Source organism: Lissotriton helveticus, chromosome 7 (assembly GCF_964261635.1).
Source record: "Lissotriton helveticus chromosome 7, aLisHel1.1, whole genome shotgun sequence".
Lineage (NCBI taxonomy): Eukaryota > Metazoa > Chordata > Amphibia > Caudata > Salamandridae > Lissotriton > Lissotriton helveticus.
This window is the reverse complement of record NC_136068.1, coordinates 1,726,744,769-1,726,770,941: the sequence shown is the minus strand read 5'-3', so window position 1 is coordinate 1,726,770,941 and position 26,173 is coordinate 1,726,744,769. Positions and strand designations below refer to the sequence as shown.

At 45.4% G+C, this 26,173-nt stretch overlaps 1 protein-coding gene across 1 annotated transcript in view; it reads left to right on the top strand.

Moving 5' to 3' along the window:
• The window catches only part of LOC144767649 (B-cell receptor CD22-like), a 242,245-nt gene that overhangs the window by 138,243 nt on the left and 77,829 nt on the right, over nt 1-26,173 (top strand). Inside the window, exon 5 of the mRNA XM_078651048.1 lies at nt 17,510-17,776. Coding sequence (XP_078507174.1) covers nt 17,510-17,776 — 267 coding nt within the window. The remainder of the gene's footprint in view (nt 1-17,509; nt 17,777-26,173) is intronic.

Here is a 26,173-nt window from a genome sequence, read left to right as displayed (position 1 = left end):
GGGCCGATTCACAGAACTAATCCGAGACAAAATCCTAAACTTCTTACTTTTGGTATTCACAGAAGGCATTTAGTAGTAGTAAAGTTAGGATTATGTCTTAAGTTTGGATTTAGTCTTAAACGTAAGTTAAACTTAAGTTTGTCTTTAGGAATGTGGTGTAAATGTGGTGTGATGCCCATATAATGGAGAAAGCTTGCAGTAGCCAGCGTTTGTCTGTCTGCAATATTCTTCAATGAAAATGAATCCTTCAATTAATGGAGTCCTCAAGGCGAGTGACGGACCACTGCGCGGGCAGCATGACAGCGTTAGTCTGTCTGCTATCGGCCAAATGATCATCTCATTACCAACATATGATTTTATTATTCCACAGGAACCACTGTTTCTGAAAATAGAAGATTGCACAATGGCAGCTGGGGTAAAACATGCATAGCCATCCCTAAATATATCCTCAGCAGTCCATGTCTCTTGTGAAAAGATAATGTCAAAAAGTCTGGAAAACTTTAGCCAGTTTTATATCCTTTCATTTGGTTAGAAGCCACACCCCAGTCCAGCTATTTTAATGTTAGTGAATTGGTTAAGCCCATCAGGACCTGACACAGATCTTATCAGTGTTGATTACCAACCCCCTCAGTGAACAAAACTCCTGAAAATTATTCAGGAGGCTCTGAAGGCCCATTGGGGACTTTGAAATAAGAAGGGTGTCATCTGCCAAAAGCAGTGTAGGAATACTTTTACCCGCCAGGGAAGGAGCATCTGAGGGATGTCTTAACAAATGCTCAACCACTCCGTTCACGTAAAGAGAGAACAGAGTGGGAGCTAGCACACATCGCTGACGGACACCTCTTCCTACAGGAATCCTGTCAGTTTTTTCACCGTTCTTGCCCCATCGCACCTGTGCAAAATTACCTTTGTGTAGTCTCACAAGGAGGGATAGAATATACGAAGGGAGCCCCAGTTCTGACCTTCCACAACTCCTCTCTAGGTACCAGGTCAAAGGCAGTCTTAAGGTCTATAAAGGCCAAATATAGACTGCCTTTGCCCAGCACCACCACCTTCCAATACAAGAGAGCAAGTCTAAAGGCCTGTTCAATAGTCCCGGTTCCCGAGCGAAAACCTGCTTGGAGATCCGACAGAATGTTTTTGTCGTCCACCCACTGGAGCACCCTTCTCAAAATCACCTTCCCTGCCAATTTTTGGGAGGAGTCAATAAGGCTTATTGGCCTATAATTAGCAGGGTTGTCCCGGCATCCCTTTTTAAATATCGGGACAACCTCTGCCCCCTTCCAGGAATCTCGCACAGGCGCACCTCCGTTAATGGCATTGAGTAGAGTGGAAATCAGCTTCCCCCATTCCTTAGGGCTAGCCCTTATCAAATCACCCGGTATACCCTCTGGCCCTGCTGCTTTAAGAGGAACCAATGATCTAATTGCATCTTCCACCTCTTTGGTGGAAAAAGAAACATCCTCGCTACCCCCTGCACAGTTGGCTATAGAGAAAATGTTATTAGAGGCCACCCCAAAAGGGGTATAGAGAGTAGAGAAGTGGTCGAACCACTTCTGGGCAGGGATATTACATGTCAGCAGAGTGCTATCTGGCTTATCCCTAGCTCTTATAAGGTTCCAGAAGCTTCTAGCGTCCCTGCTCTTGCTTGCGTCTATAAGATCTGTCCAGAACCTATCCTCCCATTTTCTCTTGGCTGCCGCGGTAATCCAGGAATACTCTTTCCTAGCCAGTCTAATCGCAACCTGGGATTTGCTTTTAACAGCAGTGATCAGGGCATTTTTCTTCCCCCTACATTCTTGAGTGTACCAACCAGGGGGATTCGGCCACTTTTTGCTATTACCAGTTCGTGAGGCCTTGTATGGGAGAGTGAAGAGGTTGCTCAGGGCTAAGGTTGTATCACAAAATATCACTGTGGCTTCCCCTGACAGAGAAGTCAATAGATTCATTTTGGACTGAGCTGTGTCTAAACATCCGCAATTGCTTCCACTTTCCCTTCATCCATAATAAGCTTACTTCATTTCAGGCGTCTGCCACAGTTAGAAGGACGTACTTTCTGTGGGGTAGGCACTGAAAGAGACGTGAGCGCCCTCTGCATCCCAATCCCCAGCGGACAGAGAGTAAGAGAGAGGGGATTGTGATCCTTCTCGACTGAAGAGAGGACCTCCATATCCTGCAGGAGGGGCCAAAGTTTTACATCGAGGAGAATATAATCTATCCTGGACGTATGGTTCACCCTGTTGTAGGTATGGGCTCCAGCAGGGTCTGACAATGTCCTTCCATTAACAGCCCTCAGCCCGAATTCCATATTTAAGGAGTTAATTTGAATCGCCACCTTTGTCCACCTCCTAATGGGGGGTATAGTCAGAGGGGGTATCCCTCTCCGTGTGTCATCCTCGGTAATTCCCAGGCTGTCCTCCAGGCCAAGGGGCTCGAACGTACAATTTAGGTCTCCTGCGACCAAGACATACGAACAAGCAGGGAGATGCCTTAGCAGGGACTCCAGCCCTGATACTATGGGTGAGTGTGTACCTCCCTTCGTGCCACTAGCATAAATATTATAAATATCCAAGGTCAACCCCCCCCGAAGTCCTTTGATTGATATGCCCAATAGATCAAGGGAATTAGACACATGCTGAGTAACTTGGTACCCAAGGGAGATAGCTACCCATATCAGGAGGCCTCCTGAAGGGCGGCCCCTCCCCGAGGAGGGGGAATCTGCGGGTACAAAAAAAGATGAATAACCCACCTTATGGCAAGGCTCCCTACTCCAAGTTTCTTGGAAGATACAAATAGAGTAGCCCTCCACAAGGGTATTCCAGTCAGGAAGAGCCAGCTTCCTCAGAATGCCCGCAACATTCCAGCTGAGAATCCTTAATTTTGGATCCGCCACAGCAGCTTCAGGGCTAGATAACTCCTCCCTCTCATCTAGTGCCCAAGGGGCTCTTCCTACAGCCGGGGTAAGACCATTAGTTGGAGGGCTGCATAAGGCAGGAGTAGGAGAGGGGTTTTCATCATCAAAGCCAAAGACATATGGCTCTGGCACAAAACCCAGACTCAATCGAGATGGAACCGTCCCAGGGAAAATATCATTTCAGTATCCTGGCATCCTCCTATATGGCCCTGACCATACTGCTGACTGGGGAGGTAAGGGGATAAAGTGGTTCTTGGGGAAGATAAAGTTGTGCATCCGTCTTCCTCCTGTTTGGATGCCATATGGATTGCCTACGGGTCTCGGGTAGAAGTAAGTCAAATCGACTATCCCGATACCAGCACCGCCGGTCCCCGGATTTTGGTTACAGATTGTTTGGGCAACCCTGACATCCTTAAAATTAACCACCACACAGTCACCCTCAAACTGCTTATGCCCATAACCTACCCATTCTACCCTTCTAACACCTAGGATCAAACCGTCAAGTTCCCCTGGCTGAGGTCTATTTGTCCTTAGCCAATGCATGGTTTTGTTTTTTAGCATTTGGTAGGATTCTAGTTGGTCGGCCTTCAGGGGTGGTACATTCATCAGAATGGCAACATAGGGGTGACAATCTGGTGGTAGATCCATAGGAGGTCTTCTGCGAACCTCTTTGGATGGGGCACATTAGGCTGGATACCGGGTAAAGGAGTTGAGCTAGTTCTTCTAAGGTTTACTTGCTCGGGGCTTTTGTTAGTGTCAGGAATTCTGGGATTGACAGGGCCATTGCTGCTAAGAGCCTCAGATCGCATGAGCTTCGTAGCAGGGGCACTACTGGGCTTTGTCTTGCTTCGATGTTTTGTTGCCTTCGTTGTGGGCGGCCCCAGAAACCGTATACCCTCGTTAGTGGTTGCATCAAGTGCTGCATGGGCTTTTGCAGTTGACACCCCTTTGGCTGGTTCAGATACAGTAGATAGATCCTGTGGGGAAGCGGAGGTCGCCCGACCGGTTGCGTCCCCCCCTGGTTCACCCTCTCTAATTCTAGAGTGAAGCTTGATTAGAGATTTTATGGAGTAGAAGGTTTCCTGTTCGAACCTGTCCATCCGCTCAACCATCCCTTTAACTCTCTCTAAAACCGGGAGCAACAATGATTTCAGCATTTTTTCTATTATAATGATTGAAGGGGTCTCATTGGGAGGGGACTCATCAGGTACTACAATCATGTCGACAGATGGCTCTACAACTATATTTTCTGGGGATTCGCCCTCCATAACCTCTTGAGGACAGCTTGCACCCGCCCCTACTCCCTTTTTGGACGCACCCACTCTAATACCAAATCTTCTGATTTCCTTACAGGCTTTGGGGTGACAACCACTGCGAGGACTAATAATTCTCTTCCTTTTACTATGCGCTGATCTTTTTGCTGCTGGCGAAGCCAATACTGGTAAATGTGATGTGTCCCCATGGCTAGGAGTAGTGTTGGAAGGGAGCACGAGAACAGGTGCATTGTTAGGTCGTGAGTCTGATGCATCTACCTCAATAAGTGGGGCTGAGACTACCATACTCTCCTGCCTAGCAAGGCTGCCCCTTGGATCTGCAACCCTTATGTGGTCTAGGGAAGGCGAAACAATCTCCGCAGGGTCAGATACGCCTGCTGAGGTAAAAGCTTGCGCCGAAGAGCCCAAAGACAGCAACGTTTCAGGGAGATTTTTAAGAAGTTCGATGGATAGGCGACGCTCAGCACGTCTCTCAGCCAGGGCAATCTCTCTATCAATCTCCCGAGTAGCCCTGGTGAAATATCTATCTAGAGGGCCTAGTATTGGGACCCCTACAGAGGATGGTAAGGGGTTAGGAGAGCACAAAGTCATGTTATGGGCAACGATCGGTCCTAACAAGACTAAACAATATGGACCGCTAAGTAGAGGAAACCAAAATGTATAATAGACATTAGCACCGGTAATTAAAGAGGCCAGTTAGCGACTAGCTGTGTTGCAGTCACAGAGCTGAAAAAGGGTCAGAGCCAGATGTTAGAGAAGGGGCCCAGCCCAGCCTCCTGCGGCCCCTGACGGCCACAGACGGTCCCGCCTTGTCCCGGGCTTCCCCCGCGCGCTCCCGCGCAGCGGATGGTTATGTCGGCTATAAGGATGCGGAAGTGGGCAGGGGGCGGGGCAAGCAGGGAGAGCAGGTGCAGTTGATTAGATCGTGCAGGGACTCCTGGGAGATGGAGTCCCTGCGGCACTCTCGCAGCCCTGCAACAAGTCCTGCCCTCGCCTCTGGTGCCCTCGGTGATCACCCCCAATTGCTGTGCAGGCTCTTTCAATCCGCAAAGCGGGACGCGCGCAGCGGGTCCGGCGAGCAGCAGACAGGTCGCGAAAAAAAGAAGAAGAAAGTCAACAGCTCCTCCCGGTTAAGTTAATTCAAACAGTGTCCCACGATGACAGCGGGGACTGGGCTTTTCACTCCGTGGTGGGCGGGGGGGGGGCGGGGCAAGCAGGGAGAGCAGGTGCAGTTGATTAGATCGTGCAGGGACTCCTGGGAGATGGAGTCCCTGCGGCACTGCTCGCAGCCCTGCAACAAGTCCTGCCCTCGCCTCTGGTGCCCTCAGTGATCACCCCCAATTGCTGTGCGGGCTCCTTCAATCCGCGAAGCGGGACCCGCCCAGCGGGTCCGGCGAGCAGCAGACAGGTCCCGAAAAAAGAAGAAGAAAGTCAACGGCTCCTCCCGGTAAAGTTAATTCACAACAGTGTCCCACGATGATAGCGGGGACTGGGCTTTTCACTCCGTGGTGGGCGGGAGGGGTGCGGGGGGGTGGGGCAAGCAGGGAGAGCAGGTGCAGTTGATTAGATCGTGCAGGGACTCCTGGGAGAGGGAGTCCCTGCAGCACTGCTCGCAGCCCTGCAACAAGTCCCTGCCCTCGCCTCTGGTGCCCTCAGTGATCACCCCCAATTGCTGTGCAGGCTCCTTCAATTCGCGAAGGGGGACCCGTGCAGTGGGTCCGGCGAGCAGCAGACAGGTCCCGAAAATAGAAGAAGAAAGTCAACGGCTCCTCCCGGTAAAGTTAATTCACAACAGTGTCCCACAATGATAGCGGGGACTGGGCTTTTCACTCCGTGGTGGGCGGGGGGGCGGGGCAAGCAGGGAGAGCAGGTGCAGTTGATTAGATCGTGCAGGGACTCCTGGGAGATGGAGTACCTGCGGCACTGCTCGCAGCCTTGCAACAAGTCCTGCCCTCGCCTCTGGTGCCCTCAGTGATCACCCCCAATTGCTGTGCAGGCTCCTTCAATCCGCGAAGCGGGACCCTCGCAGCTGGTCCGGCGAGCAGCAGACAGGTCCCGAAAAAAGAAGAAGAAAGTCAACGGCTCCTCCCGGTAAAGTTAATTCACAATAGTGCAATATATGGTATTTGCTACATGTCCGTCCACTAAAATGTATGTTTATCTGAAGCATGTTTTCATGTTTAATAAAAAGATTTTAAAATAAAAATGAACTATACTTTTAAGCTTAGAAAATAACGATTTCTGTGCTTTTAAGATGGCTGGTCTCCACTATTAGTTTTCCTAATTCCTGCAGATTTTAAAAGTATTGGGGATTGGTAAAGCCAATAGAGATGACCATCACAGAGAAGGAGAGGGGCAGCAAGGTTGGGAAAGAAGGCAGGGAGCATGGTCAGCCAACACAACACCCTGACAAGCTGAGGCAATTTCCTATAGACTGTTAAACAGCCCAAAACCCTCAGCATGAAGAATGTTGCCATTTTATATACATAGGAATACATCGGACTGCATCTCTGAAATAGTCCATCACCAGTTACCATATGTGTATCCAGAATCCTCACATCAGCACCACCAGAACATAGAGGAAGGTGACTTTTTCTGATACAGCGGTGGCAGCTTTTCCGCAATGGCGGAGGAGCTTTGCTGCCCTGCCTGGCACAGAGCCAGCAAGGAAAAAATAAAACAATGCTCCAGCATAGTTTTAATTTTTTGTTTGCCAGCTTGTGCATGGAGCAGAGGGGCATGGGAGAGGGAGGAGGAGTGCTTGTGCAATCCCTAGTCCCTAGGTGGCATCCTAGAAGTGGCACTGTGTAATCTTGTAGATTTCACTGTGTCACTTCTACAAGGCTTTCCTGTGTGGGAACGCCCACCCTGCTTACATTATATCTGACGCAGTTATATAGTGGCGCAGGGCTTTGCAAGGTGACGCATCTCCCTAGATGCGTCACATTGTATGATATGATATGATAAAAATTATTTATATAGCGCACGCACCCTTCAAGGACAGGCTGAAAACACAGCAGCGTGGTAAAGACAATTAATTGTATGCTTGGGAAAAGAGCCAGGTCTTAAGAGCCCTCCTGAATTGGCGGTAGGAAGAGATTAGACAGAGATCTGGGGGGAGTGAGTTCCAGAGGAGTGGGGCCTGTGAGGAAAATCTCAGGCCACTATGTTTCCTACGTCTAAAGGTACATGTAGACAACAGGTTTGAGCATGAAGATCGTAGGACCCGGAAGAGAACATAACGGTGGATACGAGAGGCAATAAAGGCCGGGCCTTGCAAGGAGAGGGCCTTGTGAATCAAGCAACCCAGTTTAAAGAAGCTGCGCTGGGCCACAGGGAGACAATTGAGGCTCCTGAGGAGAGGTATAGTGTGACTAGACTTAGGCTGGCCATGAATGAGTCTAGCTGCTTGATTCTGAATGAGTTGGAGTTGATGAGTTTGGAAGGCCGGTATTCCAACGTACAGTTCGGTCTGGACTGTTCCCATGAGGCACAGGGTCAAGACTGATTTGCATATGGCCATGTCTGAACTGGGGTGGCGTGGTGAGCAAAATAACGATGGATTAAACCCAGATCTGTGACTGAGGGTGAATATTTTGCCAATGTGCAACATTCCGTCCATCACCATGTGTGTTTTGCTGTTCACCCTATGTGGGAAGGGTATGCCCAGAAGTTGGTCCGGTGCTCACGGCGCCACTGGAGTCAAGCTATCCTGGCTGATGAAGGCTGATAGCCAGAAACCGGTCCTAGGATGCTTGATTCCAGTCCAGGGAAGACATTGCTTGGCAGTTCGGTCTGGACTGTTCCCATGTGGCACAGGATCAAGACTGATTTGCATATAGTCATTTCTGAACTGGGGTGGCATGGTGAGCCAAATAACGATGGATTAAACCCAGATCTGTGACTGGGGGTGAATGTTTTGCCAATGTGCAACATTCTGTCCATCACCTTGTGTGTTTTGCTGTTCAGCCTATGTGGGAAGGGTATGCCCAGACGTGGGTCCCGTGCTCACTGCGCCACTGGAGTCCATCTATCCTGGCTGAAGATGGCTGATAGGCAGAAACCGGTCCTAGGATGCTTGATTCCGGTCCAGGGAAGACATGGCTTGGCAGTTCGGTCTGGACTGTTACCATGAGGCACAGGGTCAAGACTAATTTGCAAATGGCCATGTCTGAACTGGGGTGGTTTGTTGAGCAAAATAACGATGGATTAAACCCAGATCTGTGACTGGGTGTGAATGTTTGGCCAATGTTGAACATTCCGTCCATCACCTTGTGTGTTTTGCTGTTCACCCTATGTGGGAAGGGTATGCCCAGACGTGGGTCCTGTGCTCACTGCACCACTGGAGTCAAGCTATCCTTGCTAAAGATGGCTGATAGCCAGAAACCGGTCCTAGGATGCTTGATTCTGGTCCAGGGAAGACATGGCTTGGCAGTCCAGTCTGGACTGTTCCCATGAGGCACAGGGTCAAGACGGATTTGCATATGGCCATGTCTGAACTGGGGTGGTGTGGTGAGCAAAATAACAATGGATTACACCCAGATCTGTGACTGGGGGTGAATGTTTTGCCAATGTGCAACATTCCGTCCATCACCCTGTGTGTTGGGCTTAAATTATTCCTATATATAAAAAGGGGGACCGTGCCAATCCAAGCAACTATAGGCCAATAAGCCTAATTGACACCTTACAGAAAATAGTTGCTAGACTTGTGCCAGGTAGAATTAACGAATGGATAGTGGACCAAGATGTACTATCTACCTATCAAGGGGGTTTTCAACCCCACGTCAGTACCATTGACCAAGTCTGAAGATTTATGCTGATCTATTGGAGTACAGTGATCCTCGCGGGGGAACTCTCTACGCAGTATTTGTTGACCTAAAATCAGCATTTGACTTGGTCCCCCACCATAAGCTATGGGACACAAAAAAGGATGCTGGGATGCCCCCTGAAATCTTAAGCTTTGTCATTAGACTGCATGTGGCAATCCTAGAACTGGGGGTCTCTAGTTGGCAGAGGTATGTACCACTGTCCAAATAAGGACCCTTGCTTCTAGTCAGGGTAAGGAGGAAACCCTCTGAGATAACCCCTGCTCACCCCCTTGGTAGCTTGGCACGAGCAGTCAAGGCTTATCAAAGGCAATGTGTAAAGTATTTGTACCAAAACTCATAGTAACACAGTGAAAACACCACAAACTGACTCCACAACAGTTTAGAAAAATAAAGGTATTTAATCTAAACTACACAAGACCAAAACAACAAAAATCCAACATACACAGTTCAAGAATATGGTTGCAAAAGAGTTCTTAAGGTTCGTAAGGTTAGCGATAAAATTATCCACAGTTACGTCAAGTTTTAGCCACAGTACCTTTGTTAGCGATAAAAAGTTCCAAGCACAGAAGCTGTAGCGGTGAATAACAAGCGATGCGTTGCTCCTGAGACCCTGGGGAGGCATCAGCGACAGCCCTGCTGTAGCAGCAGTCATGTTGCGACGAATCCGGCCTGCATGGGGAGGAAGGCCACTTGTATGGATTCTGGTGTGTAGGTTCTGTAGGAAGTTTTCTCCTGCAAAGGCACGATGCGATGATTCTCGGGTGTTGCGACGATCTCCGGGGCGACAATGCGTGGTCCAGCGGCGATCTTTCTCTCGCAGCTCCTTGATGCGATGGCTCTGCGACGATTCTCGCAGTGACGTGATACGATGATTTCACCCAGCGATGACAGGCTCTGCGACGATGTTCGCAGCGGCGGAAATCTTCCCGCTAACGAAGGATGCGACGTCTTCAGGCAGCGGCGACAGGCGCTGCGACGATCTCGGTATTCGTAGCGGGGGAATTTTCTCGCTCTGCCGGGTTTGCAATAGATTTTCTGTAGCAGAGTCTTTAAAAGCTTGATTTCCAGCTCCTCAACACAGGTAGAACTTCCGGCGGCACCATACTTGGGCCAAGCACTCCAGGAAGGACAGAGCTCTCTCAGCAAAGCTCAGGGAAGCTGGGGTGAAGTCCTTTTGCTCCTGGGACTTCAAAACAGGGAGCCAGCTCTTCTCAGACCCTTGGGGATTCCTTCAAGCAAGGGGACACAGCACAAAGCAAAGTCATGCCCCTCTCCTTGGCAGCAAAGCAACAGCAGGTCAGTCCAGGAGACCAACAGCAGGACAGTCTTCCTTCTTTAGTTTCAGCTTTCTCCTTGGCAGAGGTTCCTTCTTGATTCCAGGATGACCTAATTTTCTGTAGTTAGGGGTCTTGTACTTATACCCCCAAAAGTCTTTGTTCCCTTTGTGCAGGAGGGCTCTCTGCTCGGTCTGAACCAGTTCTGGGTGTTACTTGAGCACTTTGTTTTCCTGGCTTCTCCTTTCCTTTCAGAGTGAAGGGCAGGGTTGTCAGCCGCCCAGCAGGAGGTGGAGCCAGCATTGTGGAAGGCAGGCACAGTCCTATTCAGGCCCAGGTGCTATCTCCTCCCACCACTCAAGTTTCAAAGGCAGTCATTCAGCCTAGGGCTGACTCAGCCAGCCTCCTGGGGAATCTCCAGCCCCTGTCACTCTCAAACCAGACAGTCAATTCACAAACAGTCCAAGGCACACAGAAAGGTCAGACAAGAGAACAGCAACTTTCTAAAAGTGCTATTCTAAAACACAGGAGTTAAAAAACACCTTTCCTAAATGATGTGTTATTAAATTCTGAGTTCAGGGATACCAGACTTTTATGTCCTATCTTGCTCTTATGGGAAGATATGCCGGTAGCCACTGTAGCCAGCATCCCCCATGATAGTCTATGGAGCAAGATAGCCTTGCAGGAGTGAAAAACGAAAATGGCTGTATTTCACTTCCAGAGCATGTCACCTGCACAAGTACATGCTCTACCTTTCACATACACTGCACCCTGCCCAAGGGTGTACCTTGGGCCTTCCATAGGTGTGACCAATGTGCACAGAAAGGGAAAGGTTAGGCCTGGTCAGAGGAGATCGAACGAGGCAGAAGCAGAACCCGCGCCATATAACGAACATATCCAGTTCAAGGTGGATGTTAAGTTGGTGTATGCCCGTTCAAGATATGTTTTTAAAAGTTTGAGATAAATATGGTCATTAATGAAGGAACCTAGAATTTCCGCTACCAACCAAACAAAGTTCGGATCAACTTTCCACTATCCATCCAAGAGTGGATGCAAGAACTTCTATAAGCCGTGATAAAGAAGGCGAAAGAAGGCAAAAGTGGTATCTCTGATAAACTAGGAAGATAAGAGGCCCCAGGTTTCCCTTCTCTTCAAGTGTATATTTAAAAGAGAGACCGGGAGACCATCCTCGGAAGATGACAGGTTATTCCACCAACTACATCGTATATGATACACTGTTGTAATGCCCTACGAAAGGGTGTAAAGCAACATTCTCTGAAGCCGGTGACCCCTAAAGAAACGGCAAGTCCTGAGGAAGGTGCTGCAATATCTCTTTGTTCCTTGCACCGAAACGCGTCGACGCACTTTGTCCAATTTAGAATCCAAAGAAAGGTCTAGTGAGCAAGTGATATGCACGCATAAGTGGTACATTTGACGTCACGGTTTGATTATTTAATGACCTCTGGATCCAGCTACCAAAGGTGGTAAAGATATCAGTTAACCACAATTTATAGGGGTTTGTCTTTTTTGTTGTATATTCTACTTTGTGACTAGTTATAATTTTTTATTTACAGATCCTGCTTATGATGTATACTGTGGGTGTGTAATTATTTAAGTTAATGTCAGTATGTATGTGATCAACTGTAATGTTTTGTTTTTATTACTTGCCTTGTGTTTTAAAGAGAGATTCTTTTCAAAGATTACTCTTTGAAATTTTAATTTGTCAATTGATATGTATTGTTTTATATTTCAATTAAAAAGATTGTGAACGTTCATATTTTAGTGTGGAAATTTAAATTTCTTTTTTTATATTAATTAATTGACTCCGTTCAAACTTGAGGATTGAATGCAGAGATAGAGTGTTGCGCAAGTTAAATAGTCTATACTCGAGAATAGACCCAGGGATTTCCCATTGACTACTGGTCAGTGGGGACACTGACCAAAAGGATATGGCAGTTCACAGACTGCACACAGGCACTGCGGTGGCAGGCCTGAGACACCATTGTAGGGCTACTCATGTGGGTGGCACAATCAGTACTGCAGGCCCACTAGTAGCATTTGTCAGCACCAGCCCTGGCACACCCAGTGCACTTTACTAGGGACTTCTTGGTGATACAAATATGTCAATCATGTATATCCAATCACAATAATAATTTACACAGGGAGCACTTACACTCTGACACTGATCAGCAGTGACAGAGTGTCCAAACATATAAACCAGCAAAAAGCAAAATCCAGCACAGCATCAAAAATACAGGAGGTAGAGGCAAAAAGATAGGGGGGAACCACACCAAGGATGCCAGGTCTAACAGGCAAATTATGCCCATGTTAGGTGGGGACAGCAGGACGAATTGACAGATTGTTTCCCAGTAAATAAGGGTGTGCGGCAAGGGTGTGTCCTTCCCCCCACCCTATTCTCCTTGTTTATAAATAAGGTTATTTCGTATTATACCAACTTTCCAACAGATGCTCCAACTCTTGCAGGTTCAAGGGTTCCTCTTTAAATGTTTGAAGACGACACTCTAATTTTATTTAAAACTCAATCTGGTCTGCAACGTGCCCTTGACAGATTTACAGAGTTCTGCAATGACCATGAACTTGTCATAAATGTTGACAAAACCAAGTTCATGGTGCTGCATAAATACAAAGGCAGAGTAGTAATGAATGAAGTGCTTTTGGAACAAACGGACACCTTTACCTATCTAGGAGTGACTATGGGTAGGAAGATGAGCTGGACCCCACAGTTAGATGTTCTGGTTCTCAGGCACAACCAGCTAGCAGGAGCCCTACCTAAAGAATATAGACTTTCAAATACTAAACCAGTGGGGCCGGCTTTATCGGTCTATAACGGGAAGATCAGAGCTTCTATAATATATGGTGCAGAACTTTGGGGGGTCTGAAAATGTATCACCCCTAGTCCTTGCGCAAAATAAGTTTCTGAGATCACTGACCGCCCTGCCTCAATCAACCCCCATCAAGCCCTTATTGTCAGATTTAGGCTGTCTTTCTATAGATGAGGTTGCAGGATTCAGACTCTTAGCCTACTGGAGGAGGATTTGGACCACACCAGAATTGGCGTCTTACGCCAATGCTCTTATACTTATTAGACAAGCCGACCTGTCCTCAAAGATTAAATGGTTACAGAAGATCAAGAGTAGTTTGCTTGATATGGGGCTCCGCCACTTGTGGGAAGATCCAATAGGGAATTTATTTCCCAGTAAAAATGAGTATAACAAACTCTACTGGGTTATGATTACTAAGAAGACCCTGTCGACGGTGAGCAGTAGTTCGCTCACAGGCATCTTCCGGGAGCACAAGCTTGTGACGGAAGTAGAAGCCTACTGGAATTTGATTACAAAACCTGGTGATAGGAAACTATACCACCAATTTAGAGTAAGTACTCTTCCGTTAAGACCTTTTACTGCAAATGGAATATGGCTTTAGATTTCAATTGCCCTTCGTGCCCATTAAAGGAAGGGTCGTAAACCCATATACTCTTTTTGTGCCCAGCTTAAAGTGTCCTCGTCGCAGGTGGCTTAAGTCACTTTGTTCCAATCTTGGTACCAGATCATGTATGAAAGCCTTGCGTATTCTGGTATCGAACACCCGTGCATACATTGTCATTGCTATAGCGAAATTTCTTAGCTGGTCCTGGGCACTGAGAAGGAAAACCTGGAGGCTGGTTCAGGAATTGCATGTGTTGATTGATTATGCCCCTGGCAAGAAGGCTCCCCTGGTCGAATGTTATGAAATGGTTTTAAGGGTGTATAATATAATATATTTATTTATATCGTTCAAATTGTTAGAAACGTTCGATAATGTTGATATTAAATTTTGCGAGTATTGCAAGTTTTTAGGATGATATATTTTTATATGACACTTTTATGTTGTATTGTGTATTTTATGATTGGAATTATCGAATAAAGACTAACTGAACTGAACTGATAGATATATATATATTATGTATATGTCTGTTTTTTAAATGTGAGAAATTGGGTTGTTTGATTGAGTTATGTGTTAATCTTGCTCAAGCAACATCCCCAGTCCCTCAGGGTGAAACACAGAAGTCACTAAATTAACCAGTGCTTAATTCTCTGGTAGCTTGCCACAAAGCAGTCAGTGTTAACTTAGAGGCATACAAACAGTAATACTGTGAAAACATGACACAAAATATTTCCTTAGACAATTTTGAAATATCAAGTCAATTTGAATACATTACTTGACACCAAAACTACATAAATCTAATCATTTAAGATAGAAAGCACTAACAGTGGACATCTAGTAGCGCAAGCCTGGTTCAAAGTTGAAAAATATGACCAACTGCAGTGGACTACGAGACAAATAGAAAAAGTGGATGGGCCCGGTTGGTACTTACTGTCGGATTTACAATAAATTTGAAGGAAAATTCTCGAGGAAAGTAAAGTTCAGAGGAGATAGGTGGCAGGTGGTGTCCCAGAAGGAGGTGTCATCGTCTGGGAGAGCCTGGATGAATTTGGGGTGAAACTTTTCATATTTTGGAAGTCAAAGTGGTACAAAGATGGCCAGGACTGGAGGGGAACCACTTGGGGGGTTAGGACTTATTCAGGCTGGGTTCAGGTGCAGGTTCAAGATGGTTGGAGCTTTTTCTGTCCCTAAGCTCTGATCCGGAGGCCAGCCAACTGGCTTTTGGGGTCACTCTGGCAGCTCTGAGTTCAAGCAATGGAACAGGGCTCAAGTAGCAAAGCAGGCCTTTGAGACTGCACAGCATGCTCAAGGCAGCAAAGCAGTCCTTCAAGGTGCAGCAAATTAGTCTTGGGTAGTACATAGCAGGCCACAGCAGCAGGCAATCATCAGCCTCCTTCTGCAGGTCGAGAAAGTCAACTGAATGCTAGGTCTGAGGGTCCTATTTTTATACCTGGTGTCTTATTAAAAGTAGGAGACGTTTCAAGAGAATTCCCTTTGAAGTTCCTGAATTTTCCTGCTTCTGCTGCCCTGGATCCAAAACTGTCTGCACAAAAAATTCAGCAGTGACAAGTTCTTTGTATGAAGACAGTGCACTACCTATCCAGTTGCAAGTAGGGCTGTGTCCAGCTCTAACCCCATCCCATCCTGTCAGTTGATGGCCCATCGAGGCACACCTAATCCCTATTTTGTGTGGCTGCCTGGAGGAATACACTAAGTCCAACTGCCATCTACACCCAGTCATGTGACACAGTAACAGGTTGCAGGCACCAAATAGGGCAGGAAAATGGCACTTTTCTAAAAGTACCATTTTCAAAATTGTAACTTAAAATCTGGCTTTATGTTTAAAGAGGATTTCTAAGTTCAATTTACAGAGACCAAACACGAAATGGTTACCTGTTCCCAATTAAACATTAGCACATATTAAATGAAAAAAGGCAAACCTATGTTATCCTTTGGGAGAGTTAGGCCTCACAGTAGTGCAAAACAAATACTAGGACATTGAAAAATGTAAAAAAAAACATGTCCAACCTTTTAATTGCAATATACCCTGCACTATGGGGTACCTACCTCATGGGTGACTTATATGGCATAAAAGGAGAGTTTAAGGCTTGGAAAGGGGTTGATATTGCAAAATCGAATTGCAAGCTTAAACCTGCATTCAGGCTGCAATGGCAATCCTCAGACAATTTTTAAGCAACTACTTAAGTGGGTGGCACCAAGTGCTGTGGGCCCATTAGCAGTGTTTAATTTATAGGCCCTGGTTATATGGCATACTACTCTACAAGGGTCTTATAAGTAAGTTAAATATGCCAATTAGGTGTAAGCCAATGTTATAATGTTCAAAGGAAAGAGAGCACAAGCACTCTAGCACTGGTTATTTTGTGAACTGGCGTGAGTGCTTCTCAATTGAGGGATTTCAAGAGGAGCACGTTGTGTTCATGAGTGACTGAGTGCATTTTTTACTTGAAGGAGAACACAGTGTCCCTATGTGTGGCTGAGCATTTCAAGGGGAGCACACTGTCTTTTTGAGTGTTTATGTTGAGAGCTGAACGAGGACTCTGACGACCACAAATGGCAATGCCTTCAATGTGAGCATGCGGGTGTGTCGTGTGGAAAGATGGGTGGAATGGCATTGGTTTGCCTGGTGCTGTCAATGTGCTGTCTAACCTTAAAAGTATTGAACAGTGGGCAGCAAAAGTGATTCTAAAAATGTCTAATAAAAATATCAAGATACAATGGCTCATAAACAGCTGGTGCTAGTTTCTAGCACCCTAATACTGGTTGTCAAAATACTGCTTGGTTACAGTGTGGTGTTAGAAATAAATAAATGCATTTAAAACAAACAAATGAATAAAGAAAGAAATAAGCAAAGTTGCAGAAGGAGAAATGAATGAGAGTAAAGTATAATCTAATGAATGACTGGGCATACAAATTGGGAAACGGGATAAGGGAAACAAGGTGAAAGGGAAATAATGAGTGATCAAATAGACTAACTAGGAAGAGAGATAATAACAAAGCAGAACGGCATTTCATATAAAACAACACACAATATAAAAATAGAGAAGTAAAATAAAAGGTGAAAGATAGAAACGAAAGTGAGTTTAGAAACAAGGTCAAAAGAGAAAACGAAACTAATTTAAGTTAGACATTAAATAAAAAAGAGAAAGACTCATAAGAGGAACTTGAGGGAGACACTGATGGACTGAAAGGGAAGGAGAAAGAAAGGCAGACAAGCAGGCATATGGAGCATGGTGACACCGAGAGAGAGAAAGAAAAAATTAAAGGAAGACAAAGAGATACAGTGACACATCGAGATAATGAGGCACAGCAAGTGACAGCGAGGGTGAATGTGATAGAAGCAACGTGTTGTTATTATGAGAGGAGAAAGAAGAAGATTAAAAACATTTGGGAGTGTGAGAGTAGAAAGTAGGATACAGTGAAAGGAAAGCCTTGGAATCAATAATGAAGTTTCCATGGTGTGGGATCGCCTTGAAGAGAGAGGACGAGGAAGGTGCCCTTAAAATAAATGTGGATCACAAATGTGTGAGATGTGCGCTGAGTCCTCCACATGCATTCACTCCTGGCGACATTACAGGGCCCTGATTCCTCCAGGCGCAGCAGAACAAGCCAGGGCATCCTTTCAGCCCACTCAGTAGAAGGCTTCATTCCTGCTTCTCAGGGTTGTAACCTTTACACAGATCGCCCCTACATAGCACTCATCACAGGTAGGACTGATCATTTTTAGTGTTTTAACGGTGTCTTTTTGTTACCCAGATGCCCCCAAGGACACCACCGCTGCTGAATATTATCCTAATCAAAGCATTAAAGAAGGGGACACTGTGACATTATCGTGTTCTAGTCGAGGAAATCCTGCAGCGAAGACCTATCGCTGGTTCGAGGCTCCACACAAGAACCTCACTCTGAGCTACGCGTCAAGGCTCACCCTGAGCAACATCAGCTGGGACAGCGGACCCTACATCTGCACCGCGGCCAATGACGTGGGGACGGGAGAGTCACCACCGCTGCATCTAAACATTCAACGTGAGTTACACAAACACTAAACACAACACTCGAGATAGGTCTGTTCAAATGGTTTGACAGCAGAAAAAGCGAAAAACCTGCCCAAATAATGAGTCATTAAGTATAAAACTTCCACGGATTGCATCTTGTTTAATTAAGTTCAAACTGTAAGCTTTGGATTCTGAAAGTCATTTTTATTTTCATTCCATCTCTATTTAGTCCCGCATACTGTTTCCTTTCATTTTCTGCTCACAGAATTGAAAAAACCCTCAAGCAATCTCAGCTACCATGTCTGCTTTTTTTTTAACATTAATGTATGTATTCTTGTAATACTGTCATTGGACTTGCATAATTTTAGGCGTGGGATTTTCGGACTTCTCCCTAAGAGACGACTGAATCTCTGACTGAGCAGCACCTACACAGATATTTGGGAATAGAAATTCCAGGATGGCATTTGAGGTTATTGAGCGATCAGTATACTCAGTAAATCTAAGAGTTCAGCAGTTTTTTATGTGCGATATACTATACACCGGAGAGGATAGCTAGATGGACTCGTGGTGGGGGCTCTCAAGCGGGAACATCTGGAGGGGCATGTAGTGAATGCCCTAAATATGGGATGCTTGTAGCCGACTTGGTGCATATGTTCGTTACCTGCAGTGCGGGACGGGCCGTAGCGGGCACTGGGCAATCCCCTGGTGCGCCGCACGGGTGGGGCCAGTTTTGGGCCTCTGGGGGCCATTTCTGTTACAGGGCCGTTTTTGCAGCAGGGGGTGGTGGGGGGACGGCCGAGCACTTTGCCAGGGCCAGTTTTGGTTCCCAGTCCGGCCCTGGTTTACCTGCCCTGAACTAATAACAGTCTGGCAAAAGATATCATTTGCTATCAAGCTCCGACTAGGGGGAGAATACACTTTCTCGACAACTGAGACGATGATGGGCTATGAAGAGGACAGTGGTGGCTATAGATCCATCATTGTAATAATGCTATTAGCAGCTCAACTTCCAATAGCCAGAGTCTGGATCTCACCCAAGCCTCCTTCAGTTGCCAAGTGGTGGGCTATTGTCAGAGAAACAAGGGAAAGAGCGAAGGCTCTAGCTAGAGCTATGGGAATTGGAGCCCTGCAGCAGTTTTACTCTATTTGGGGTTGCCTGGAGGACATATAGGGGGCCCATTAGGATGTAGGGTGGATTGCCACCGCCCGCATGGCAGTGGCGATCCGCCCTACATCCTAACCGTTGCAGGCCCCCAGGATGTTGGGGGGTTAGGCGGGGCACATGGGGGGGTACTTATGGTACCCCCCTTCATGTGCATGCACAACATGGCAGGCACCGCGCGGTGCCTGCCACGTTGAGCATGCACATGCACCACATGCATTTTTGGCATTGCGGCGGCAAAGCATTTTTGGCAAAGCACCACCCGCCACAATGTTAAAAATGCAGGATGCGCCCGAAAGTGTGGCGGGTGCATTATAATGTCACTCAAGGGACCCCAGCACATACGGCGGGCGGTCCCTTTTACCGTGAGGATGGCGGGCGGACCAAATCAGCCCACCATCATAATGATGCCCATAGTGTACAGGCACAATTGGGATTCTGTATTTTTGTATTGTTCTATAATTTATGTTTTTGGGGTTTTTTTTTTACTGCTCAGTGAAGCTACGTTTGTTATTTACAGTATTGGCAACTTTGCGATTTTGCTTAGTATGAACCCGAACTCCGCGATTTATGCTGTTATCCTTGATTCCTGCTGCCATTTTCTGCAACTGTGAATCAGAAAATGTTGATGTTCCTTTTTATTGACAAATATAAAAAAAAGAGAAAATAGAAATTCCCAAACCTGCAAAAAGGAAGGCTCACACAATCATGGGTTGTGAACACTGGTTGTTTTGGGGGCGTTTGAAGAAGACATGGATCTTGAGCATGAGCCACTCTATACATTTGTTGTTGACTAATGTATAAAAGTGTTGCACATTGTAAATTACACAGCTGTACAGTAACAAAATACTGCATTTTGATTGGCTTCTAGAGTTCAATAATAAACCAGAACGTTCACCTAGCTTACTAGATTTACCTGCACTGGTACACCTGCTGCTGGAGAAGACTGTTTTAGAATAATTTACTGCTCAAAAGACTGAATATTTATGCATGAAAATGTTTCTAATCTCTTCAAGAAATGTTCTGCCCCTCCAAATATTATTTTCTATTACTTTGTATGTATGTATGTATGTATGTATGTATGTATGTATGTATGTATATATATATATATATATATATATATATATATATATATATATATATATTTAAACCATTTTTATTGTCTCCTTGCAATACAAATTATTCTGACACCAGTGCACAATCATGGAGGGAGAAAAAGTAAATGTCCAAACAGCAACTCCTTTTGGAGTGTCTCTTGACCTATTAGAACACAAATATATTTATTTGAATTATGAGATGTGTCTGTAAATAGAATATCTAGTCACACACATTTAAATAGAATAATATAAAAACTTCAATGCGTCTCAAAATGTTAGAATTGAATTATTAAATTGGAGAGGTTTTATGCATCGGAGAAGATTGGAAGCCCAAGTCAACAGATATGGAAAGGGAGTGTGGATTTAGGTAGAAATCGCTCTCTCTATAACTAATTTTAGCCTTTTAAAAAATGCCTTATGCCTCAAATGACTAAAAAACCATACCTCCCCGGACAAGTTTTTTTATCCGTCTGATTTCATATCTGCAATTTACACCTCATTGCTCATTTACATCAGTTTGCTCCACACGCAAGGCTTTAAATCTAATAATTCATATTGGAAGAGGGGTCACACAATGGCACGTGTGCTTTGTAGAAAATGCAGGTTTATTCCACGCAAGAAGAGCTCACATTGGTAACCCCCTGTGGATTCACTGTAAACACTAGCCAAGTGTTCTAACAATAACTCTAATCCATACTCCCACCCTTAAAAAATACCCATCCAGTTCCCAATTTGCCTCTCTGTCGTCCATTCATCCAGAGCTTTCATCACTTTCATAAAGTAAGTTATGTTCCCCAGAACCAATAAATGAAGACTGCCTTGCCATAACAGCATGAGCAGCTTATAGGCCATTTCCATATGGCAAACTGTTCTCCTCCCGGCACTTATAGAAACCAGCTACCTCCCTGTTCACCTCCTTCCTAGCCTTATCATGGGATGCTATTTTTCTCACCCCCCATCCATACTGGACTTGGAACCACCAGCAAATCCTTCATCATTTTCAGTTATTTCAACCTGACATTCATACCAGACGATTTTTCCCCAGGGGTCCAACAATAAAATCCAGTCTCACAATTTCCAAAATATGGATAGTAGCTGACGCCATATCATTCCCCCAAGGCCAAGCCAGACCACCTTCAACTTACTGATGTCCAGGCCCTAGTGATTGCCATAACACTGCTTCTTCGCAGACTCCCCAGTTCAGTTCACAGTGGAGAGAATACAAATCCATACTTCTTGCTTCCTGCCCTCATTCAAATCCATGCCAGTGGAAAAAAGACCAGATAGTATCCCCTACACATCCCCCAGTCTTCCAGATTCACATACTCCCACATTTACTTCAACCAATATCCTCTCAGATTTTTTAGCTTCTCTTCTAGTCATCCTTCTCCAAATACCTGTCACCTCCACCATGCCAAAGCAATGTGTCCTGACATCTTTCCCTGCCACCGACCTAACCCTATGCACGTGCTCAAAATTCCCCAAACCTGCCATTCTGAAACACATCCTCCAAACATAGACATCCGTACCACTAGTGTATGTAAATTTAATCACTCTAATTATAGAGTTGTCAGATTCCCCTTGACGTGAAATCTAACTTACTGCAAGTCTGTGTACCTTACGGTATATATAGTATGAAGGTTTCCATAGTGCTTCAGACCAAAACATCAAATATCAAATCAAAAGAGAACCATAAAGCCCATAAAGCATAGCATTTAGCAGAGTTTGCTTCACCAAAAAATCGTCCATCAATCATACCAGTACAGACAAAACAGAGATACATCAATGATTAAATATATGCTGGAATCTAAATATTCACAACACAAGCCAATATATGTTTTAAACCCCCCAAAAAATATATATATACAATTTACTGATTCCTATCACTTTTTAATTCTTTGATTTTTGGCTTATTTTTCTTTGTTTTGTCTGTACTGGTATGATTGATGGACGATTGAGGTTTGAATGAAGAAATGTTGAATGTATTATTGTAAATAGAAAAATTGTTTTTGACAATTGTGAATATAAGGTTTGACAAATCATATGTTCAAATAGAAAGTAATTCATAAAATAAGAAGCAAATAAAATAATTGGAGTTAAATCCAACAAACATATTGTTCTTATCGTATGTTGTGACCCAAAAAGATGTCAGGTTAACTTGTTAACGGCACGTGCATCTATTTTGTTCATTAAAATGTACTTTGACATTGTTGAAAAGCTTTACCTTTGTTTGACTGTTTCAATCAAATAAATCGTTAAATAGTAATGTGTCTGGGCCAGCCCCTCTGGTAGAGTTGGAGAGCAGCTGGGTCATGTGGATATTTTTTAAAGGGCAAGTAGATTTCATTAACATTTTGTCTCTTGGACAAGCAGATGTTTTAAATATTCCTACACTCCTGTCCAGTGGTAGCAAAATCCACTGCATCTTTAGAAGAGAACGGTAGTTTGTGTCTTACTGTGCATTTTACTTGTATGGTAGCGGTGGGTACCCATGTATTGTGATGGATGGTGTCCTTGAATGGTATTGAGAGGCACTGCACCTTGAGGTTAATGTTGATTAATATTTGCTGAATGAGGATTGTGGATGGGTTTTGCCTGTGAAATTGTGATAACCACACCAACCAAGTACTGGTCTAGCCAGTTCTTTGATAATGCAGATTGCTATCTGTTTAGTTTTCTCTGAAAGGGTATGTCAATGAGTGTAGTCTTCGATTGCCATATATGGTGTCAATGGGCACAGGTGATTTTGCTTTCCTGAAACTGTTGTCAGTGTAGTTTCTGTTTTATTTACTTGTTTTACGTCAGTAAGGGTAGTTTATATGCTGAAAATATTAATTGCCACTGTACAGAGCTTCTGCTTTCTGAGGATGTGTTGAGTTGGTAAGTATAGCTGTTGTGCACCTCCGAATGTAGCGTCTCTGTTCCATGCACCTGCAAATGTAGCATCTCTGCTGCTAAATATTTTGTTCACTAGTAAGACTGACAAATTGGGCATACCTATGTGTATAAATGTGCACATGAAGAATATCTCCAAATTTGCGGTGGGATTTTGTACCATTTGTACCTATGAAGATTCCTTTCCTTACAGTGTCTAAAGGGTGCAGGGTTACCTTCTGTCTTAGGCCAATATTGTGATGCTATGTTTGTCATTGTACTCTACTGGTTTATGGTGGATAATATGTCCTGTGGTGCTGTGTTCTTTAGAGGGAGAAGTGTTGTTTTCCAATTATGTTATTGTAATTTGCTGTGTTGGGTGTGTAATGGGAGGAAAGGAGGGAGGAGTTGTATTTTCTGCTTGATATTTGACTGTGAACATATAGTTTGTGGTGCGGATGGCGTTCCTGCTCAGACACAGAATGTATGATCTAGGTGTCCATGGAATGAGTGGGGAAGGGTGATCTGTCAGTGGAGAGATGGACTGAACAGGGACATCCACCTGCCCACATAGCAATGGAGCAGAGTATCATATTTACTTTGTGCAAACTGATTAAAGGACAGATTTCTGGTCTCTTCAGCTGTAAATTCATACACTTTGGGGAACAGGACCATACACTGCTACGTGCAATGTTATGTGTATTTGTATAGCACAAAACTCACTCATGGGGGGGTATCCTGGCTCTTGAGGCAGGAGAGGCAGGGGCCGAACCAGGGTCAGAGCTATGTGAAGAGCTAGTTCTCGCGTTTCTTGCAGAATCCAAGAACTAAGGAGGAGGCCTGATGTGCTGAGGCTTGTATTTCCAGGCTTTTGGAGGGAGGTAGTCAAAGGAATGACAAGAGGATCTGGGAGGGTGGATGAGTAGGAGTCGGTGTTAGACCTTGCATCACTGGCATGGTTTTCCCCTGTAGTTTTGCCTCTGCCTTTGTTGTGTGCTGGACTTCGTTTTGCTGGTCTAGATGCTTTGGGCACTTTGCCACTGCTGATCTGTGCCAACGTGCAAGTGCTCCCTTTGTAAATTGTGAATATGGATTCGTGTTTCCATGATTGGCTTGTTTGACTTACTAATACGTCCCTAGTATAGTGCACTATTTGTGCCCAGGGCCTTAAGCCAAATGCTGCTAGTGGGCCTGCAGCACTGATTGTGCCACCCACACAAGCAGCCTTGCAAAAGGTTCTCAGACCTGCCACTGCAGTGTCTGTGCGCTGTTTGCGACTGCCATGTCGCTCTCGTAAGTTAACCCACTTGCCAGGCCCTAAGCTTCCCTTTTCTTACATGTGGGTCACCCCTATGGAAGGTCCAAGGTGCCCTTGTGGGCAGGGTGAAGTGAATGTGAAAGAACATGTCCTGACGTGTGTAACATGTCCTGATAGTGAACTATAGTCAATTTCGCTTTTCACTACTGAAAGGCTATCTGTCCATACATTAGTATGGGAGTTCATTTATGACATCTTATAAGAATAACTTTCCATTGCGACAAGTTAGAAAGATGGAGTTTAGAATGCCTGAACTCAGGATAAAAAATGCATCTTTTAGTGAAGAAGATTTTTATATTGTGTGCTGAAAATGCCACTTTTAGAAAGTGGGTATTTTCTTGCTTAGCCATCCTGCGTGCCTCTGCTGGTTTGTGGATTGACTGTCTTGCTTTGGAGTGATGGGGGCAGGGGATGTGCATTCACTGTAGATAGCCACTGGGGGGTTGAGGTGTGTCCTGCCAATCCTGTATGAGTCAGGGCTAGGCTGAATAGACCTGGGCTGCGTTTAGAGTAGAGGGAGGGAATTCCCTTTCACCTGAATGGGCCTGGTCTGCCTTACACAATGCTGTCTCCATCTCCTGCCGGGAAGCTGGACAGAGAGGACAGAACTGGTTTTGACTGAGCATAGATCCTCCCTGCTACCAGAGAACAAATGAAAATGGTGTATAAATACTGGGGTCCAGACTCCAGAACTTTAGATTACTTCTCAACTCAAGAAGAACCTCTGCCTAGGAGAAAAGCTGGGAAAGCTCTTGGAGAAGTACTGCCCCTTTGCTGTGTGCTGTCTGGGTTTGGCCTGCAGTGGCTGTTTCTGCCAAGGAGAGGACAAAGACGTTGATGTGTGCTGTGTCTCCTGCTTGAAGAATATCTCCAAGGGCTTGAAGGCGAGCTTGCTTCCTGTTCCAAAGTCTCAGGGCCACAAAGACTTTACCACCATCTCCCCTGAACTTCTTTGCTGGGAGTTCTGACCTGCCAAGTGGTGCTTGTTGCTAAGTTTGTCCTCTAAACGTTGTTCCTGCTGTTGGGAGCTGGAAAAGTGTCACCCTATGGGCAGAGTGATGCATCTGCACCTGTTTCCGACACATCACCACAGACAGAAAGAATTTCCATGTATCGCCATCATGCTGCTGAAGAAACAGATGCACGCCTGCCCATGACCAGATAAATTGCTGCATGCCAAATCTCGTGCACAGATCTCTAAAGTCTGATATCACCACACTGATTCAGATGCTGGTCCCGCTGTGTGGCTGCAAAACCAAAGCATTGGAGGACCACGGTTTGAGAGATCGATGTAGCGCCATTGCCGCCGCCACCTTGAGAACCGATGCTTCCCCGATTCCCACACTTCACCCCGGGCGCCATGTCTACATCAACGCTGGGGCCGCAATACAAACCCGACGCATCACCTCCCACACAGTAAGAAACCAACGCTTCTCCTCCCAGCTTCGTAAGGAACCAATGCATCACCTACTCTGCGTGGCAGTAAGGAACCGACGGATGTATGACGTTACAACGCATACTTTTACAACGCATACCTTTACATCGCAAGTTTTACAACGCAGTCCATTACAACGCATAATGATTTTGGGCATTGGATAGTGAATAGTTTAATTTACTATTCCAACTCCAGTCCCCGTGGACACTAGGGAAGGTTATTGGATAGTAAATTAACCTATTCCCTATCCCAGAGCGCCCCCCAGAGCAATGCGTTGTAATAGTTTGCGTTGTAATGACCACGTTGTAATGGTATTGCGTTGTAAAAGTTTAGTTGTAAAGGTTGTTCACCGGAACCGACGCATCACCTCCCTTGGAGTAAGGAACCGATGCATCACCTTCCCTGAGCATAAGGAAACAACGCATCACCTTCCCTGGGCATTGGGAACAGACACATTGCCTTCCCTGCTCCTCTTTTTGTTTATGAGTTTTACGAATCCAAGGTAATTTGTGTGAAAGTGTTTCATCTCAAAGAGAATGAGG